Raw genomic sequence first — 22,042 nt, forward strand, 5'->3', positions numbered from 1 at the left:
TATTCGAAATCAGCAACCCCAAAAATCCCCGAGTAACGAGTTTCAAGTGAATCCGATGAATTTTTAGAAATTAGTTTAAAATTTCCGCCATATTGGATCAGCCATTTTGAATTTTAAAAAACCAATTGCAGATTCGTAAAAAGCGCCCAAAAATATACAAGAAAACATGGTTCGTGCTTAAATCATAATAATCATTCGCGTGGGACTTAGAAAAAACTCTAATTTTTCGAAATATAGTCAACTTTGACCTCACTTTTTTAGGTTAAAAATTAATTATTATTATTTCTTATTATTTTTCCCATAATTGGAAGGGATTAAACAACAATCTCCAAAAGGTTTCATTTGATTAAATGATTTCATTCAAAGGTTCTTTGATTTTGACACACTTTTTCCAAAAATTCCCCATAGTGCAGCGCTTGCAACGAAGATGCGGCGGCAAAGAGGGAATTTTCTTATTTTCGTAATGAGGCCATGGACAATCTTGTGTGTTGAAGTCCGGGCAGTCGCATTCTTGACAGAATTTTCCGGAGTAAGATTCAGGACAAGAATTATGGCTGTGACCTTCTTGTTTGCAGTTGATACAGCCAGGTGGTAGTTTCTTTCGGAGGCAAGGTTCGCGCATATTGGCTTGCGCGGTGTAGACTTCTGTGATTGTTTGTCTAAAGAGGTCCTTGTAATTCTTGGCGAGAGCAGCTTGGCGTTTGAAGTTTTTATGACTCTTGAGAAGATCGTCCCAGTCATACTCGAATGCTTCGAGTTCTTGGCGCAGCTTGGCTACTTCTTCCTCGTGTTTGCGCGTGTTGTTTTGCGCAGTGAACAGGTCTTCGGTTAGTCGTTGCTTCTCGTTAGCCATAGCGTATACAGCCTTGAATTGCTCCTCGTAGAAATTGCCCATTGGTGGTGGGGGAAATTTTCTCGCTTCCGAGAGTTCCTCTTCGAGTTTAAGGTTGTGAGTGTTTGCCTCGTTCAAATTTATTGCGAGCAAACGGCGCGCGAGAAGAATGGTTTGAAAGTCCTCCTTTTTTAGCACAACAAGGCCAGGTGACTCCTCTCCGAAGGCCGGGTCTGACAAATCTGTCAGTAATTGCTCCAGTGTGGACTCGAGACGTAAGACTGGCAGTTCCGCTTGGCTGGAGGCGTTGTCGTTGACGTTGGGTGCATTGGAGTTCTCCATGGTTGTTTTCGATCTGAAAATGGTTAAGTTCGCGATCGTAAACCTTTCTTTGCGCGTTTTAGATCGTTGACATGATATTTACCTAATTTTTTACCGTGCATATCACCAATGATGACCACTACGGGTGATAATTTTTCTAAGACAACCGCAGGACCTCGGTAGCGTGGTGCTAATTTAGAACTAAAATTTTTAGCGGCGTTAGACAGAAGATTATTTGGATAAAATACCAAATCTCCTGGCTCGAAGGAAATGTCATGCTTTCGATTTTTATTAAATTTTTTACTTTGTTTCTCGCTGGCCTTTTTCATTGATAATTCAATTTTTGCGCGCAGGTCATCTATCCGTGTCACACGTTCCAACCAATCGTGAACAGTGTCTTCTGTAGTGTTGTCATTTGTGTCGAGTGGTTGTTTACCTGTGCGTTTAGGTTCGCGAGCAAAATTTAAGTAAGCGGGGGATACGCCGAGTGACGTATGGACAGTCGTGTTGTAAGCGAATTGAATTTCGCTCAGCAACTTATCCCAGTCGCGGTGATCCTTGCCGAGGAGGCTCGCGATCATCGTTTTGAGATTTCGATTAACGCGCTCGACGGGATTGGACTGTGGGTGGTAGACGGGAGTTGTTCGTTGTTCTGATCCGATCTCTGTTAAAAATTTAGAGATAGCGCGGTTTACGAATTCTGTTCCGTTGTCCGTAATAAAAATTCGCGGCGTTCCCCATTTGTTTACGAGTGTGTTTAATGAGTTCACGATTTTGGGGCCGTCTGCCTTTGATAGTGGGAAACATTCGATATAGCGTGTGTATGTGTCTTCACAAACTAACACGTAACATTTTCCTGCTTTCGATCGCGGCATGGGGCCTATAATATCGAGTGATACGATTTCCCATGGTTCTGTAAATTTGCGCGGGTACATCAGGCCTTGAGGCGGGGAATTGTCAGGTTTGCAACGAAGGCAAATCTCACATTCTTTGATATAGCGCCTTACATCTTCACGCATACCGGGCCAGTAATAAGAATTCAATATTGAATGGTAAGTCTTGTTAATTCCTTGGTGCGCGGATTGTGGAGAATCGTGATGTTCTGTAAGAATTGCAAGGATTTCAGATTCTTTGAGAACCTTTTTCCAGGCATTATTGTCACCTATTGTTTCTTTCAGGTGATTGGGCTTGTAATAAAATAGTTCGCCGTCTGGGCTTATTCTACAGTACGAAAACCTACCACGTCAGTCATATCCCATGAGTGGGAGTGAGACAGACTTATGCGATTCCCATACTTTCCTATGACTGACGGATAGCTTTTCTTACTGTATATCGCTCATATCGCGCGGGGTCTAGACTGACTTTCTCTTTTGTGTCATCGTACCACGACCGACTGACTAACAGGTTGACATGCGCGGGGGGCGTGTCTTCCTGTGGACTCTCGTAGAGGCGAGAGAGGGTATCGGGTGCTTCGTTGAGCGTTCCCTTGCGATGCTCGATTTTTACCTTGTTCGCTGACAGTTCAAGGGCCCACCTTGCGAGTCTGCCTCTAGGATCTTTAATGCCCTTGAGCCAGACCAGACTAGAATGGTCCGTGATTGCTGTGAATTCAGTAAGTTCGAGATAGCAACGGAGCTTTTTCATTGCGTCAACCAGTGCTAAGCACTCCTTTTCGGTAGTGGTGTAATTAAGTTCAGCACCCCTCAAAGGTCGGCTGACGCATGTAATAAGAAGCTCTCGATCTTTATCTTGTTGGGTTAAAATACCGCCGATTCCTGTGTCGCTCGCGTCTGTGTAGAGGATAAATGGCAAGCCAGGCCGTGGCGCGTTTAGAGTCAAGGCATTTTTTAATTCCTTTTTGACTGCGATAAACGCGGCCTCGTGTTCTTCGGTCCATTGCCATGGCACCTTTGGGCTCGCTAGTTTGTTAAGCGGTCCCTGCACTCGCGCAATGTTGCGCAAATGGCGGTGGTACCAATTGACAGAACCGTTGAACTGGCGCAGTTCCTTGCGGTTTTTGGGTGTTGGTCTTTCGAGGATTGGTTCTACTCGTTTAGGGTTAGGCTTAAGGCCGTCCTTGTCTAAGATATAACCTAAATACTCGACCGACGATTTCGCAAAAAATGATTTTTCGCGATTGATGGACATGCCAGCCTCCTTGAGAATGGTGAACAAAATTTTTAGCAATTCGAGGTGCTCGTCAAAGGTTCTGGAAACAATAATCCAATCATCCAAGTATGCATGCACTTGGTTGATTAACCTTTCAGGGAGGTTGTGTTTACGCACGTGCTCGACAAACTTTTGTTTCAGCCTATCAGTGAAAGCCTGAAATGTGGCTGGCGCGTTAGTGAGGCCGAAAGGCATTCGGACCCATTCGAATTGTCCGCGACCGGGAACCGAGAAGGCGGTATATTCTCGCGATTTCGAGTCGACCGGTATGTGGTGGAACGCATCGGTAAGATCGATCGTGCTGATTATTACGGCGTCAGAAAGCGCGTCAAGTATGCTGTCCATGCGTGGTAGCGGGTACTCTGATTTTTTTGTAACTCTATTGAGCCGACGGTAATCAATGCAAAGTCGCGGTTTGCCATCTTTTCGATAAGTTAGCAGTGCGGAACTAGCAAATCGGCCATTGCTAGGTACTAGAAATTTTCGAGCTATATATTTGTCGATTTGTAAATTCATTATTTTTTCAGCTTCCATGCTGCGGCGATAAGGTTTTATTTTAAAAGGGGTTGGGTCAGTGAGATCGATGACGTGAGTCGTGAGGTCACTAACTATTCCAGTGTAATCGGCGAAGTCAGATAATTCTTTATCTAAGAATTTTTGAAGCGTACTTTGTTGTTCAGTTGTCAGTTCTATTAACTGCGCTGAGCTCAAGAGGCTTTGAATTTTATCGTAGGAGGCGAGGGGGTGTAAAATGTCTGACCCTTCTATGGACCAACAGCCTTGGGCGGCGTCAATATTAATCCGCCAAAGGGTTATATAATCCATTCCTAAGATAATGGGTGTGGTGAGCCCGTCGAGGACTGCGAACCACATTTCGCCGTTACAGTCCGATATCTCAATATTAAATTTCGCGGAATAACGGGGGGCTGCCACGTGGTCGCGTTGCGCGAGTTGCACGCCGGCGCGGGTTATTGCGTCGAGAATCGGTTCGCCGTTAACGAATTGTTTAATTTCGTCAAATAATTCCCCTGACATAAAGGTGCGGTCGCTACCAGTGTCAAGGAGTCCCGTATATTTTTTATTACCTATCTTAATCGAAGTTGTTATCGTGCACCGTTTTTGTGAGGGTAAGGGCGTAGCAGGCCCTTTTTGTACTCTACACTCAGTTATCTCTTTTGATGCAAGTAAAAGATTGCTGGGAGATAGTAAGGGTAGTGAAGAGAGCGAGGAAATGCGCGCTTCCATCGAGTTTATATGGTCGGTGGAGGGGGTTTCTTCGTCTTCGTACTCCGTCTCGGATTCCGTGATGTAGCAGTCGCCCCACTCACAGTCTGAATCGCTGACGTCATCCTTGGTAGCGAATGCTTGATAAAGCGTTGTTGCATTTTCAAGGGCGCGTCCCGATTCGACAGTGGTGTGGCTACAGCCAGGAATTGCACGATTTTCGATATGACTTTGATTTTTAGGGAAACCGTCGTTAGAAAGAGCGATATTTTTGTTTTGTGTTTCGCCAGGGAGATTTAATCTCTCCTGGCGTTCCCGTCGTTTTTTGATTGCGAGGGAATATTTTGTCCTAATGTGTTAGGGAAATCGTGGTTGAAATTACCGGGCCAAGGCTGCTGAGGTATTTGCGTTGGTTGTGCGAACTGCATTGGTTGCGCGAATTGCATTGGCTGCGGTTGCGGTGGTTGTGTTCCGAACTGAAAGTTTGGTGGGAACTGGTGCGCAAAATAAGGGTTTTGTTGGTTGTAGCCATTGTTTTGGTTGTTCCAATTATTACCCTGATTATTACCGCGGTTCGGATTATTTCGTCTTTCCCTATTATTGTTTCGATTAGACTTGCTACCTTTCTCGTCTTTCTTGCGCGCGGGCGATCCACGTGCTTTCCCCCCCTTCTGCGATGAAGTAGAATGCGAGGAGCTGGAAGAACTAGAAGTGGAACGCTTGCGTGAACGATGCGAAGGAGAAGGGGTAGTGGGGGACTTCGTAGAGTCTTTCTCCTGTGTCGTTTTCGAATTGTAATTTTTCGGAATCTTATTTTGCAAATGTTTGATTTGTTGAATATAAGATTCGATTTTATTGAGTTTTGGGGGTGCTTCTGAATTTGTTTGCCTATTTGTATTTTTATTTTGCTTCGCGGGTGTCTCTTGTTTTGTTTCTGGCGAGGTTTTCGAATCCGTTTTTTGTTCAGTCTGCGGTAAATTTTCTAGCGCATTTAATTGCGTTTTACCGCGGGGATTGCGATTGCGTTTAGTGTCATATTCGCGCTGTTTTGTCGACTGTTGCATTGCCGCGATTTTATTTTCGTATTTGTGGATTTTTGATATTAATCCATCGTAAGAATTAAATGTATCGCGGTCAAAGTGAAGGATCAATTCAGCGTGAAGCGCTGAGTAAATTTTATCTAATTGATTTGGTTCTGGCACTTTGTTTTGCAACCGTTGATAGAGGGCGCTGATTCTAATTACGAAATCTAATCCGGATTCGTTTGATTGTTGAACCGCTCGTTGTATTTTATTCGTCAATGATTGGTCGTCATTGAGTTGACTGAAAGCGAGGCGGAATTTTGTCGCGAATTCGGCCCATGTGTGCCAAGAGTGTCGGAAGGTAGTGTACCAAGTGTAGGCTGAATCTACTAGCACTTGAGACAATGAAAGAAGAGCGTCATTGGGATTGATGTCAGTGGACAACATCCTGCTCTCAAATTCGGCAATGAAATCATGGGCGTCTAATTTTCCAGGAAATGTAAGGTCCCAAGATTTAATAATTTTGTGTAAATTAGGGATCGCTTTTCTTGGTGTTATTTGTGGGGGAGCAATCGGTGTTGGAATCAATGGTGTGAAGTAGTTGGGCGAGTCGGTATGTGGGGAGAGAGGGGCGTCGTGATACTGCAAGTTGTCGTCGAAGTGTAAGGTGCGATTAGGCGGGGAAGTGAGCCTTGCTGGTGTTGCGTGTGATAGTGGGGGGACGATATGAGACGTCGCTCCCGTCTGTGTCACTGTGCTTGTACCTACTATTGACGTCGTAGTTGTAGTAGTTGTGAGAGTGGGGGGTGGCTAGTGAGACTAGGCAAGTGGTCCCCGCTCTCGTCGAATGCCCATCTGGAATCTCTCCAGGGTGACTGCGCTTGGTGCATTTGTAATGCATTTACTTTTTGTGTGAGGGAGGTCATTGTTCTATTTAAATCGGCTATGCCGTGTTTTAAGGTGTCAATGGCTTTGTTTGATTCCAATCGAGATGCGCTTATATTTTCTGCGGTTTCGACACGGTGGTTGCTTATGACATTAAAAATTTCTGTTTTTAAGTTATTTATTTCGGTTCGAGTTTTAGCATGAAATGAAGTAATTAGATCAGTGGATGTTCGGGTTTGTTCCTGAGACGATAACTGAATTAATTCTTTGATTTCTTCGAGGTGATTTTTCTGTTCAGAACGGAGGGTGTTTATTGTTTTAGTAAGTCTGCGTTCTGTAAGAGGAGAAGTGCGTTTTGAAATTTGATGTTGTGGAGGCGCATTTAGGATTTTGGAAATCGCACCCGAATTTGTTCTAAGAGTTGAACCTGCACTAAGGGTATTTTGTGGAAAACCTGTGAATGAAGAAAAATCAAACAACGCGCTGGCATTTGCGATTGAATCGTTTCGAGTGTCCCTAAGGGGACGTTCGGTTTCATCGCTGGTAATGTAACTTCCTAAAGAAAGTAGGGGAGAGGTGGGTGGCGCGGTGGTCGTAGTCTCATTCGAAGTCTGAAGGCTATCCAAGGGTCTTGTTTCAAGACTGGGTTGATTCTGGGGAGGGCCACCAGCTTCCAAATTTTGTTCGCTCGCTGTGGGGTGGGGGTTGGCAACTGTTTGTTGGTTGGGTTCTGCTGTGGGTTGAGAACCCTTTTTCTGTTGTGGTGGTGTTATGAACATGTTTGCTTGTTTGCTTTGTGACCTGGTAGTAACTCCTTGAGTAGCAGAGTGTTTGTGTCTTCTTGGCATTTATTTTGAAAAAAGGGAAAAAATCTTTTTTGAAAAAAAAGTTTGAGTTCAAAATTAGAAAACAAAAAAAATTTTTAATTTAGTTAATGTTTTATTTTTAAAAAAATCACAGCAAGAAAAGAAGTAGTAGTTTTTTGTCAAAAGAGAAAAGAATATTTTTTTTGTAAAAGAATTTTAATTAAATTTTAATGTAGGATAAATTTAATTTTTCGTTTAAAGGAAATTAAATTAGATTTATCTGATTAGGCCAGAAACAAGCAACAGGATAGAGCATGTAGTAAACACTCGTTAAGAAAAAAAAATTTCTACAGAAACACAGCTGTGTTTTGGTTGCGCGTTTCGAGCGAGGGTTTGGTAATTTTCCTAGCCTTTGTGGCTTGAGTGGAAAATTTGGCATTATTTCCCGAAGTGATCATCATTGTGAGTCATCGTCATGCTTACATTTATTGAAATAAATAATAGAAATATAATTTGTCGTGAGAAGCGAAAATTATAATATAAATTGTATCTTGCGAAATAATTTACAAAAATAAATAAGCTATTTTATAAAAATAAATAATTTTCATGCGATAGAAATACAAGAGTAAAATGATTTTGATAGCGAAGCAAAAATATTCGAAATAATTATGCAAAAATTAAGGCAAATAATACGAAGCGATGAGAGAGATGCGAGCTTTTTAATAATATATTTTTTTTGTTATAATATGCGAGCAAAGCAAGCCGTGGAACCTTCACTCAAGATGATTGTGGTGTTTTGTCGCGTTTAAGGGGAAAATTAATTTATTTTCTAGAATGCGCGACAAGTTAAAATGGACATTTTAACACCAAAGAGAACCGAGTTTCAACACTGATAAAAGCAGCATGGCGACGCCATTTTGGATAGCACGCCGGGATTTTATAGTGATGAGAATCGGCGTATTTTAATAGAAAAAACGTGATTTTTCGATTTTTTATAAATAAGAAAAAATACGTTGGGCGCCAAAAATGTGGCGTAGGTACAGTTTTGGCTCTGGAATCAAGTTTTTATCTTAGTTCTAATAACTAAGACACGTTGGGCGCCAAAAATGTGACAACCCGGTCGCGATAATTGAATTTAGAGCGATATTAATTGAAGAGTTCTCGGGGATGGGGACGACTCGAGACGGGAGGCACAAAGCTTGAGCGAAAGTTCCAGCAGCGAGCAAATACGGCGATTGAGAAAGGCTGCCAAGTAGTCGTCCAATCGGCCAGAAGAAAGAGCAAATGGTGCAGAGCGAACTTACCGGTCGACGGATGGTCCTCGTGGCGGCTAATCCTATTTAACAACGATTAATAATCCAAACAAATGAACAAGTCACTGAAAGTTACTTAACGAAACGTTTATTGTTTATCAGTAACAAGAAAAGGCGCGAATACAATATAATAAGCGGTAATTATAGCGCGATAATCTTATAATATATCCTCGCAAAGGCTCGCATCTATCTGGCGAGAGCAACAAGTCTCGCCGGCGTCGTGCGAGTCGTCTGCTAAGTGCAGTCATGCGCGCTACTTTGGCGCGCGAATTTGAATGCGCTCGGGTAAAGGAACAACTATTTCGTAAAAAAAAGATAAGACTATCTGGGTCGTCACAAGACTTAATTTGGAATGATTTTGGTATAATATTGAATTTGTATATTAAAAGCAATTTGTATTAAATGCAGATAAATTCAAACTATAATTAAAATTTCGTATGGCAAAAACCTGACAAAAACCAGATTAATTCCGGATTTAATAATTTCACATTTGCAAGATGCGTATTATCAGACTAACTTCGGACTAGATCGGACTAATTCCGGATTTACTGGTTATACACAAACCGCATTGAGTTTGAATTTATCCGGACAAATTCTGAGCGACAAAAACCTGTCCACAAACAGACTGTTTCGGATTGGCTGCGGACTCACTAGTTAAACCAACCGGATTACTTCTGCATTTACTAGTCGCATATGATCTGACTAACTGCAGGTTAAACCGGACTAATTACGGATTCAATAGTTATAAAAAACGGTCCCACTTTTTATTCAGGGTATTTACTTATGGTGAAAAAAATATTTAATTCTGCAGTCAATTTGTTTTTACAAATTTACTAGTATTATTAGTTATCTTGTTTCAATAATAAAGTTAACACTGATGTGTTAGTTTCTTGTCATTTCTTTTCGTGGCACTTCATAAATTCTATTATGAATTTGAACTCCCATGCGAGCGTGGTATAGTGGTTAGTGTATTCGACTTCGGTGCGATATAATGTTAGATAGGTGTAGGTGTAACTTGTATAATTATTTTTTTAATAACATTCATTTAATTGTCTGGACTAATTCCGGATTCACTAGTTAAAATTAACTGATTAATTTCGGACTTCATCGGACCAACTCCGGTTACACTAGTTGTTCACAAACCGTATAGAGTTCGGATTTTTCCGGATTAATTTCGGGTGACAAAAACCTGACCATAAACCGCATTGTTTCGGACAAATTTCGGATTAGTCCGAAATCTGTCCGGTTTTTTAACCAGGGATTTTTAGCACTCGAAGTTTTTTGTATATTATAGTCCGAAAAAGTTTTCGAGTTCATAATACTTTTCATTTTTCTTCTTGTAAATATTTAATAAAACATTTATTTTGAAAATGACTATCATTCGTTAATTTATTTAAAAAAATAGTATATTAATTTATTTATCTGTAAACATTTTTATCATATACTATTCTCATTCGACGCCACCTCCGATTCATGTCACATTGAGAATCGGATAATAGAAAGTTTGTTATCCCGATTCAAATTATTGACGTCCTATTCAATAAGTAGTGCAAATAATCAGAAATAATCTGTCTCCGCCTTTTAAGAATGCGGATTCACGAGAGCTTTCGACCGATTCAAAACAAGCGAACAGGTTTTTGTTTCCTGGGTACATGACGGGTTGGTCCAATGACAGGTCGGTTAAATGACAATTCGGTTACATGACGGGTCGGTCAAATGACAATTCTGTTACATGACAGGTCGGTTACTTGCATTTCGGTCAAATTACAATTCGGTTACTTGTCATTTGGGAAATATTCATTCGTCTCATTACCATGTAATGTTATTGTAACGTTACCTGTAATACTACCTTGGGGCGGACATTTTAATATTACTGCAATGTTACACTGTAATGTTACTAACATTACATGTAACATTGCTGCAACATTTCAGTAATGTTACGTACTACTTGGGTAGGGACAAATGTCTTCAAATTTATTTAAAACCAAAAATATATGCTGCAAAAGGTTAGACACACTATTTACACTTCTTTTTTGCTTTTGTTACTTTCTTTTCCATTTTCGAAATATTAAATTAAATTTTTAAATGTCTTCCTATTTTCAGATAATCTAACAAAAATGACTGGCCAGGTTTACCAAAACCATACCAATCTATCCATTCTCAGTTCTCCTTTCACCAAGTTAACTCCTGAGGAAAAACAGCTAGAAAAGATAATTTTGAACGGCTGGTCAGTCATAAGAAAAGCTTTGCACTCCAATGATAGGACCATAATCGATCAAAAAATTGATGAATGTTTAACAGTTTGTGTAAGGGGGACAAACGACGACTTTGAAGATGCTTGTCGGTGAAGGTTAGTCAAAGGTGAAGGTTAGTAATATTAAAATTGTCTTACTAAAATTATTAAATACTACTACGACAAGTATGTCACAGAATTGTTGATAAATTGCGTGCATTCTATATGTGACGTTTATCATTCATGTTTCTTCCTAACATTGAGTTTTTCTCGTTCACAATTACGATAAAAGCATGTCTTCCAGCATTTTTCTTACTAATTAGTAGAGCAAACAACTTTACCACTCTTAAAATTGAAAATTCTTTGCTTTTTCGGGTGGTTCATTGATGCCGCACACACTGTATACACATGTCATTCACAACAAAAATTGTTTATAATAAAATGTAAGATTTAAAATTCTTTATCGCATCGGAATATTAAAGTTGACGCCCTAAGCGAAATAAATCACAAGTTAACTAATTTTAAAAATTTCCTATTTCAATAAAAAAACGTCATTATAATTCCACCAAATTTTTTGTTTTGTACGTGAAAAACTGTTTTTTTAGTTTTTCTTTGCAAATAATAAACCTACGTACCGGAAAATTTTGGACATAGTCTGCTTCGGTAATACTAACTTATACATTGAATAAGAAAAAATTGCACAGAAAATTTCTCAGAAAATTGAAGAGGTTCACTGTTGACGCTGGTTCAATGTAGCCTACTCTCCCCTATACATTATTAAAATAAATAAACTTAAATTTCCAATATTCTCTTAAATTCTCTTTAAAAAATTAAATTACCGTAATTTTCTTGGCGGAATCACCCCAATTTAGAAAAAATAAGTTCTGGAAATTTCTACCGAAGGTGTAAACATATCCTTAGTCTCCCTTCCAATCATTTTATAATAATACCAATTATAATTTTATTTCAGATTCAGTAATTGAACTGGAAGATGGAAAACAAAACGTTTGCTACTTGTGTGATAGACAGTTTACACGGCCCAGCTCGCTTAACAGGCATCTGCAAACTATTCACAAAATAGTGGCAGATGTATCTGAACGGAAAGAACCTCCAGCTCCCAATCCCTCACCAGGTACATTTTTTTCTTTTAAGTTGAGTCCCAACGCTCTTAGTAAAAATCGCAACGATAATGATGATGATGACAACGATGAAGTAAAAGTGAAGAAGGAATGAGATGAGGATGAATAAGTGTGTGAAAGATGTCAATGAAATGTGAGCGTGGTGAAATTGATGTGAAAGTGGAGTGAATAAAAAGTGTAGATATAGAGAAGTAAAAGTGTAATAAGAGTGCAGTAACAATGAAGTGAATTCAAAGCGTGAATCAAGTGGGGTGAGGGTGAAAAAGTGTGTAATTGAAGTGAATGTGAAGCATTAGTGTAAGAAAAGTTGAGTTGACGGTGATGTTACAGTGAAGTAAGCATGAGTATAGTGAATAAAAATGATGAGTTTATTTAAAGTGGAATTAAATGCGATATGAAAGTGGAGTGAAAGTGTGGTAACTGTGAGGGTAATAGGAAAGTAGATTGAATCTGAATTGATCAAAGTCAGCTGAGGGTAGAAAGAAAGTGAAGTACGACTTAGGTGTGGATGTAGTAAAAGTATGGTGAGAGTAAGGTGGAAATGAAGTATGATAAAATAAGGTAGAAACATATCCCTTGTTTATTTCTTCCTCCAAACGTCTAATTTTGATTTTCTTTTTTCTAAAGTTACACTCTCTAAATCTGAATCAGTAAAACTCCACTGATGATCAATGAAATTTGACTGAGAATCAGTGACTCTATTCTCGCGATTTGAATCAGGGGAATTTCACTGAAAATCAGTTAAAAATAACTGAAATTTCAGTCATTTTCCACTTATTCGCTAATTAAAAAACTACTAAAAATTTCTGTTACACATATTGAAAATTTTAGTTATTTTTTAATTGTTCAATAAGTGAAAAATTACTGAAATTTCAATCATTTTTAACTGATCTTCAGTGAAATTTCACTGATTCTAATCGCCAGAATAGAGTCACTGATTCTTAGTCAAATTTCATTGATTCAGTTTTAGAGAGCAGAAAAAATTAATAATATTTTTACTATTTGCAGTGGAATGCTTTAAAGAAAAGAAGCAAAAGCAAATACATTGCGATAAATGCGGAGTTTTTCTATTGTCAAAATTAGCATTACTAAATCATAATGCAACATGGCACAAATTAAGTAATGCTAATAACGACATAGAAAATACCGAAGCAGAAATGAATTGTACAATAAATGATGACGCCATAAGTCCCTACTTTCTGGAAGAAGTAGCTGATGTCATAGAGATTGGGGAAGAGCAAAGCGAGGAAGTCACCAGTCCTTACTTTTCTGCACAAAAGCAGACTCAAGAAAAACAAAAAAGAACAGAAGCAGATGAAAACGAGGGGAAAATGCAGATTAAAAAGAAAAAAATAGAATATATTGTAGTGAAGCGAAAACAGGACTCCGTGGAAAAAAGTATTGAAAATAGAAAAGACTGCAAGATTGTTGAATTTTAAGAAAATATATGGGACGTTTCACGTTAAGTGTGCCACCCCGTTGGCCAAAATTGAGAGCTTCCTAAAAAATTGGTTATACCCAAAAGTTATTCATATATATAGGTACTTTCGAAAAATATGTGGCCTTTTGAAAAATCCAATATGGCGGCTCCAATATAACCTATAAATGTATCTAAATTAAAAAAAGCGGCCGAAAAGTGCTAATAAAAAGGGATTGAATAAGGAAATCACCTATGAATTGGGGGTAAAATTAGCACAAGGATACATACTTTGTATTCTATAAGCAAAAACGTTAATTTGATATCGAATTTCAGAAAATAAATATGGCGGATCCAATATGGCGGACAGAAAAATTTTAAAATGCATCGGATTTGCTTGAAAGTTGTTACTCAGGGGTTTTTGGGGTCGCTGATGCCGAATCTGATGTTTATTTTCAGAAATTCAAAATGGCGGATCCAATATGGCGGACAAAAATTTTTTTAATTCATCAGATTTGATTGAAAGTTGTTTCTCGGGGGTTTTTGGGGTCGCTGATGCCGAATCTGATGTTAATTTTCAGAAATTTAAAATAGCGGATCCAATTTGGCGGACAAAAATTTTTTTAATTTATCAGATTTGGTTCAAAATTGTTACTCGGGGGTTTATGGGGTCGCTGATACTGAATCTGATGTCGATTTTCAGAAAGTTTTATATGGTGCGTTAAAAAAATGCTTTTTCCTAAGTTTTTCTTGTGTTCGGCTTTACACATAATAAAAAATAAAGATACTTCCTCTATGAGGAAGGAAAAATTTAAAAACATCAATTACTTCATCCTCCAATTGTTTTAATAATTATCTAATTAAGTTATTATTGATATTTATTAATTTTTTTACGGTGCGCCTCGAAAAATTTATTTATTTAATGAATAAAGAATTTTCGTAAAATGGTTATCTCAATAATTATTCAAATAAATATTTTTTTAACTGTAATTTGTCATTCATATTACTTATTTATTATTATTTGTTCAGTAAATTGTAGATTTGAAAATACGCATTTTCTATGTGTAATTAAAAAAAATTTAACAATTAATTGTTTAATTATATGATTATTAAACAGTTGCTGAAATATCGATTTGACATTTATAACTTTTATCGGTCATTATAATTAGCTTTATAAATTGCAAAATTAGATAAATACTACATCCCTCAAGGTACAATGGAAAAAACTAAAAAGTTAATAAATAACAAATATTTGTTTAAACAATTTTGAAGAATATTTGTAACAAATTTAACTTAATGTGTTATTTAATTTATTGATTTAATACTAAGTAGTACCAATAAAAGCTGAAAAATTTATATTTTTGTCCACCATATTGGATCCGCCATTTTGAATTTCTGAAAATAAACATCAGATTCGGCATCAGCGACCCCAAAAACCCCCGAGAAACAACTTTCAATCAAATCTGATGAATTAAAAAAAATTTTGTCCGCCATATTGGATCCGCCATTTTGAATTTCTGAAAATAAACATCAGATTCGGCATCAGCGACCCCAAAAACCCCTGAGTAACAACTTTCAAGCAAATCCGATGCATTTTAAAATTTTTCTGTCCGCCATATTGGATCCGCCATATTTATTTTCTGAAATTCGATATCAAATTAACGTTTTTGCTTATAGAATACAAAGTATGTATCCTTGTGCTAATTTTACCCCCAATTCATAGGTGATTTCCTCCTTCAATCCCTTTTTATTAGCACTTTTAGGCCGCTTTTTTTTAATTTAGATACATTTATAGGTTATATTGGAGCCGTCATATTGGATTTTTCAAAAGGCCACATATTTTTCGAAAGTACCTATATATATGAATAACTTTTGGGTATAACCAATTTTTTAGGAAGCTCTCAATTTTGGCCAACGGGGTGGCACACTTAACGTGAAACGTCCCATATACGAAAAATTTTAATTTTTAAACTTTAAATTCAATTTCAATTATTTTCAATATGTAGTACTTTCATGAAATTTCGCAAAAGAATTCAATTATTTTAAAAAAATGGTAAAATTCATGAAAATTCAATTATTTTCATAAATGATAAAATTTTCACCGGAATTTAATTAATAATAAAATTTATCACAGCAATTCAATTCTTTTTAAACATAACAATAATTCAATTATTTCCATAAATAATAAAATTCTTGTCAGAAATTCAATTATTTTTACTACAATTTGAACGGAATTGCTTGAAAAATGTAATTATTCTTAAAAGTTTTGCTTCAATACCAAAAAAATTAATTATTTAAAAGAATGTTTTTTAAAAGTCTTTAGAAGATTTCAATTTTTTACAAAAACTTTAAATATTGTGATAAATAATAAAATGCTCTTTATGAATTCAATTATTTTTTAAAAAATTTAATAAAATACAACACAGACATTAAATTATTGTGAAAAATTTTAATAGAATTCTTTGTAAAATTTAATTACTTTTAAAAACTTTTCGCACTTAAATGTTTTTCAGTATCTACTATTGTCATAAACTTTCTAAACAGAAATAAATTATTTTAAAAATTTTTGTAAAAATCTTCGTAAGAATTGAATTAATTTCATGAATAATAAAAATTTCTCAGGAAGTGAATTGTTGAAAATAAAATTTGCACAAAATTAATCGAAAGAAATCAATTGTTTAAAAATTTATGTAAAATTCTTTCAAAGAAGTAAATAATTTTTATAAATATTACAATTTTTTTAATGCATAATAAAATTTGTTGCAGAAATTCAATTTATGGGTGCAGTTCCAATAGACCAACCCACAATACCCCTCCAACGTGTTATACCCGCGTGTAGAAATTTAACCATGGCCCTAATCAGGTTTCATGACATGTTACAGCCTAAATATGGAAATTTCTACACGGGTAACTGTGGGTTGGGCTATTCGAAAATTTATCCCAATTTATTGGCAGGATAAGAAAGAAGTAAACATTTATCATGAAAATGAAGAAAAAGTTAGGAAAATAAAATTTAATAGGAAATTTTTGTCAGTCTTGTGAAGTGTCTAAAACGAAATTTTTTTCGTCAAGTTTGATTCTTCAATAGCTACTTTTACTAGTTTAAAAACTAATTTTTGCTACTTTTTAAAATTATTTACCGAGTGCGAAGTCTGAAAATTTAAATTCTATCGCCCAAGTTTCGTTAAATCCGCTAAATTGTCTTAAATTTTTTAATTTGTTGAGTGCACAATTTATTCACAGCTTTATGAATATTTTTTAAAAAGCAGGCAAATGCCAAAATTATTAGAATAATACATTTTTATTTGTTTAAAAATCCTACTTTTAAAGACCAGTGAAATTGGAAAAAGTACCCAACCATAATTATTGAGTCCAATAATAATGAGAATATTATTAAAACTGCCATTAAAAATTGTTATTAAAGTAAAAAATAATTTTTTGTTAATAAACAATTATTTAAAATTTAAAATTTTGCGCCACAATAACGTCGTACACACGTGAGGAGAAAAAAACTATAAATTTGTAATTAATAATTAAATTAACAGAGAATTAATTATTAATTACCAATTGTTACATGAAAATTGTTCAAAGTTCCTTTTTAATGTCCGCATTTAATTATATTTTTAGGAATTGAAACCTTGACGTGTAAATTAATATCCATAGTGAGTTGAAAGTGAGGTTATGTTTGACTATTGGGAATTACTCTGATTCGAAAATTAATTACAATTTTTTATCAGGATAATAATTGCAATAATAAATTATGGATTAAATTTGCAAAAGTATTTTTTTAACTCTTTATATAATTTCCCTGTTTTTTAAAACAATTTTTAGGGCGCCAATAATAATTTCTAAAAAGAGAATATTGTCCCAAAATTTTTAATTTGAGTGCACAATTTATTCACAGCTTCATGAATATTTTTTGAAAAGCAGGAGAAAGCCAAAATTATTAGATTAATAAATTTTTATTTGTTTAAAAATCGTATTTTGAAAGACCAGTGAAATTGGAAAAATTACCCAACCATAATTATTGAGTCCAATAATAATGAGAATATTATTAAAACTGCTATTTAAAATTGTTATTAAAGTAAAAAATAATTTTTTTTTAATAAACAATTATTTAAAATTTAAAATTTTGCGCCACAATGACGTCGTGCACACGTGAGGAGAAAAAAACTATAAATTTGTAATTAATAATTAAATTAACAGAGAATTAATTATTAATTACCAATTGTTACATGAAAATTGTTCAAAGTTCCTTTTTAATGTCCGCATTTAATTATATTTTTAGGAATTGAAACCTTGACGTGTAAATTAATATCCATAGTCAGTTGAAAGTGAGGTTATATGTTTGACTATTGGGAATTACTCTGATTCGAAAATTAATTACAATTTTTTGTCAGGATAATAATTGCAAAAAAAATGTTTTAATGCACAATTATTCAAAATTTAAAGTTTGGTGCCAAAATGACGTAGTGCCCAGATATCACAACATTTTGCAGCAAGTTTGCATTAGAAACTTCCCAAATTTGCAATGCAAATTTACGAAGATTCTAAAATTGTAATTGTAATTATTTATAAAATTGTCTTTAAATTTGTAATTAATTATTAAATTAACAGAAAATTAATTATTAATTATTAATTGTTGCGTGAAAATTGTTCAAAGTTTTTCTTTAATATCTTTATTCCATTATATTTTTCGGAATTAAAACCTTGTCGTATAAATTAATTTCCATTAATTAATTAATTTATCTCTTTTTTAATTATAATTATTTATATTTTTAAAATATTTTTATTGTTAAAAAATTGATTATAATTAATTTGTTAATTAATTAATTAATTATAATTAATTGTAATTTAATAATTTACTAATTAATCAAATTAATTGTAATTAATTATTGAAACAATTTTCAATTTATATAATTAATCATAGTGTAATAATCACGTTTAATTAATTAATTAACTAATTAATTGATTGATTGTATTTTTATATGAGTTTATTTTATTTAATTATAATATTTTGATAGGGAATCAGATTCCGGAAACTTTTTAATTCTCAAAAATAGCATTGTCGACATCTACCGAGTTTTTACTACAACTTTATTGTACGCATTCCCTTCTATCAAATCTTCTACTCCGGGCACCAAAACCTTGATTGTCTTCTTTTTCCGTAAATTGAAAATTCCGTAAATTGACTACACGCCTATGCAAGTCTTCGATGTTCGATTATTAACTATCGATTACACAGGCACACAAAAAAAAAGTGTCGTGGCCGAGACACTACAGTAGTATATTCCCATGTATTTTTGGCCGCTGAATCCGAATCTGAAGTCTGAATGCTCAAATTGGTTCTTTTTTTGAGTTATACTCAAAAAACGACTCAAAACACGAATTTGAACCAAAAAAATTAAAAATTTTTTTTGTGACATGACAATAGCATATTTCCATGTATTTTTTCCCGCTGAATCCGGATTCGAAGTCAGAATTGACAGATGTGCTCAAAATTATAAGCTAAACTCAAAAAACGACTCAAAAAACCGAATTAAAATGACGAAAATGAAAAATTTTTTCTGTGACATTGCAAAAGTATATTCCTATGTATTTTTGCATGCTGAATCCGAATTCGAAGTCAAAATTGACAGATTTGCTCAAAATTTTGAGATAAACTCAAAAAACCACTCAAAAAAAGACTCAAAAAACCGAATTAAGATGAAAAAAATTTTTTATGACACTACACTACTATATTCCCATGTACTTTTTCCCGCTGAATCCGTATTCGCAGTCAGAATTGACAGATTTGTTCAAAATTTTGAGATAAGCTCAAAGAACTGATAAAAAAAGCGATTTAAAATAAAGAAATGGCAATTTTTTGCTATGACACTACATTACAGTATTTTCATATATTTTTACACTCGGATCTCGCATTTGAAGTCAGAATTATTCTAATGGCTCAAAATTTTGAGACACACAAGAAAATCTGTTAAGTTACAAAAATTAAAGTCAAGAAACTCTACTTTTCTTGCTAGTACACTACATTAGTATATTCTCATGTTTTTACATCTGTTTCTAAATTCAAAGTTAAAATTATTAAATTGGCTCAAAATTTTAAGTTAAATCCAAAAATGCTCAAAATTTAATTTAATGCAAAAGAGTTCATTTCTTTGGTATTCGGTAGTGTATTCTCATTAATTTTATATACGCTGAATACAAATTCGAAGTTAGAATTATCAGAATGACATAAAATTTTTTAGAACTCAAACCCTGGTTACAGGTACAAGCATGCATGTTTTTGAGCACTTTTAATGAAATTCAAAATTTTGAGCCACTTTGAAAATTCTGACTTTGGAATCACAGTGAAAAAATACATGGGAATACACTAGTGTAGTGTCATAGCAAAAAATTTCCTTTATTCATATTAAATTACATTTTTATCAGTTTTTTGAGTATATCTCAAAATTTTGAGCAAATCAGTCATAAATCTGTCAATTCTGACTTTAAATGCGAGATCCGATATGGAAATACTGTAATGTAGTGTCATAGCAAAAAATTTCCATTTCTTTATTTTAAATCGCTTTTTTTATCAGTTCTTTAAGCTTATCTCAAAATTTTGAGCAAATCTGTCAATTCTGACTGCGAATTCGGATTCAGCGGGAAAAAGTACATGGGAATATAGTAGTGTAGTGTCATAAAAAAATTTTTTCATCTTAATTCGGTTTTTTGAGTCTTTTTTTGAGTGGTTTTTTGAGTTTATCTCAAAATTTTGAGCAAATCTGTCAATTTTGACTTCGAATTCGGATTCAGCGTGAAAAAATACATAGGAATATACTTTTGCAATGTCACAGAAAAAATTTTTCATTTTCGTCATTTTAATTCGGTTTTTTGAGTCGTTTTTTGAGTTTAGCTCATAATTTTGAGCACATCTGTCAATTCTGACTTCGAATCCGGATTCAGCGGGAAAAAATACATGGAAATATGCTATTGTCATGTCACAAAAAAATTTTTTAATTTTTTTGGTTCAAATTCGTGTTTTGAGTCGTTTTTTGAGTATAACTCAAAAAAAAGAACCAATTTGAGCATTCGGACTTCAGATTCGGATTCAGCGGCCAAAAATACATGGGAATATACTACTGTAGTGTCTCGGCCACGACACTTTTTTTTTTGTGTGCCTGTGTTATTGATGTCGCGACGCACGAATCGATGCGATACTTCACATAGTCGAGAGAGCAGACGACAAAACCGCGTGCTAGGCAAAAAGACCTTAAAGGCCTTAAAATTGCGATCATTTATAATAAACGAGTGAAAACTGTATGAATTTAATTCATTTATGCGCTTGAATGTCGGATGGACTGGAACCTTTGTAACAATATTTATATTTATACAAATAAAATTATATCTATCTATCTATTTTACTAAATATAATAATAACTGATTTTCAATCAAAATTAATTGTTCAGGTTATTTATTTTTTACTTGAAATTGTTTAAAAATATATTTTATTCCAATTTATTTTTCTAAGTAAAATACTGATTTTTTTAGCTTTAAATAATATTTATTTAAATAAATTCATTTATTTCAATAATCGAAAAAGTTTTGCTAAATTTCTAATTTTTGATCACATTGTTGTAAAAAAACGTTTTCTAAAGGTAAAAGATATGTTTTATTAGTAATATCTCTTAAGTCAAAGAAAGCAATTTTTTTCAATGTTTACTATATTTACACATCATTTTGAAACTTCGCGCGTTTATCCAAATCAGTTCCTTTCGTTCCGCCGTTCAGAATATGATCGTAGTGAATCGTAGTATGCCACAAGTATCACGCATATTACCAATGCATTGACAGGTCTCACAGTTCGCATATTTATCATTAATAATTGAACGCAAGAATTGAATTATTTTTATAAAGTAGTAAATTTTCTCAAAAAAAATCAATTATTTGAAAAAATTGTAATAAAATTCGTTGCAATAATTCAATTATTTTCATAAATGATAAATCGATTATACGATAATTCATTTTTTAATCAATTTTTATTAGAAAATTCTAGAAGAATTCAATTATTTAAATTGGAAAATAAATAATTTATTGAATAATTGAATGTTTGTTAAAATTGAATTCTCATAAAGAGTTTTATCAACAACTTTTTTAATAATTCAGTTATTTTGACAAATTTTAATGAAATTCTTAAGAATAATTACATTTATCGAGGAATTTGATTAAAGTATTGTATCAAAAATTAATTAAAATCCTGCGATGAGTTTTATTATTTATGAAAATAATTAAAACTTTTCCCAAAAATATTATTAAAAATTTTCTAAAATAATTGAATTTCAGTGAAGGATTTTATTATTTATGAAAATAATTAAATCCTTTAAAAGAAATTTGTTAATTTTTTTTTAAATAATTGAATTATTGCGAAGAATATTAAATAAAAAAGTTTCAAACAACTGGTGTTTTTCGAAGAATATTGCTCTCTAAATCTGAATTAGTAGAAAGTTACTAATGAAATGGCGAAAAGTCGTCCACCAAATGATTAAGTGATATATTACTAACAAATAGTGAATTTTACTAATTGATCAGTAGATTTCTACTAACAATTAGTAGAACTGTTTTATTAATAGTCGATAAAACAGTTTTACTAATTCATTTAGTGAAATGAGTGACTTTTAATTAGTGAATTTCTACTAAAT

The 22,042-nt window shown here is 34.2% G+C and overlaps 1 protein-coding gene across 1 annotated transcript; it reads right to left on the minus strand.

The window, feature by feature from the left end:
* Positions 1-346: 346 nt before the first annotated feature.
* Positions 347-8,683, minus strand: LOC122507071. The gene is made up of 2 exons (XM_043619580.1): positions 8,564-8,683; positions 347-1,187 (listed from the first exon to the last, which is right to left on the minus strand). Exon 2 carries the CDS (start codon positions 1,172-1,174, stop codon positions 347-349), a length of 828 nt encoding a protein of 275 aa, XP_043475515.1. The 5' UTR covers positions 1,175-1,187; positions 8,564-8,683.
* Positions 8,684-22,042: the final 13,359 nt, after the last annotated feature.

The sequence above is a fragment of the Leptopilina heterotoma genome, unplaced genomic scaffold, assembly GCF_015476425.1.
Source record: "Leptopilina heterotoma isolate Lh14 unplaced genomic scaffold, ASM1547642v1 Lhet_444, whole genome shotgun sequence".
NCBI lineage: Eukaryota > Metazoa > Arthropoda > Insecta > Hymenoptera > Figitidae > Leptopilina > Leptopilina heterotoma.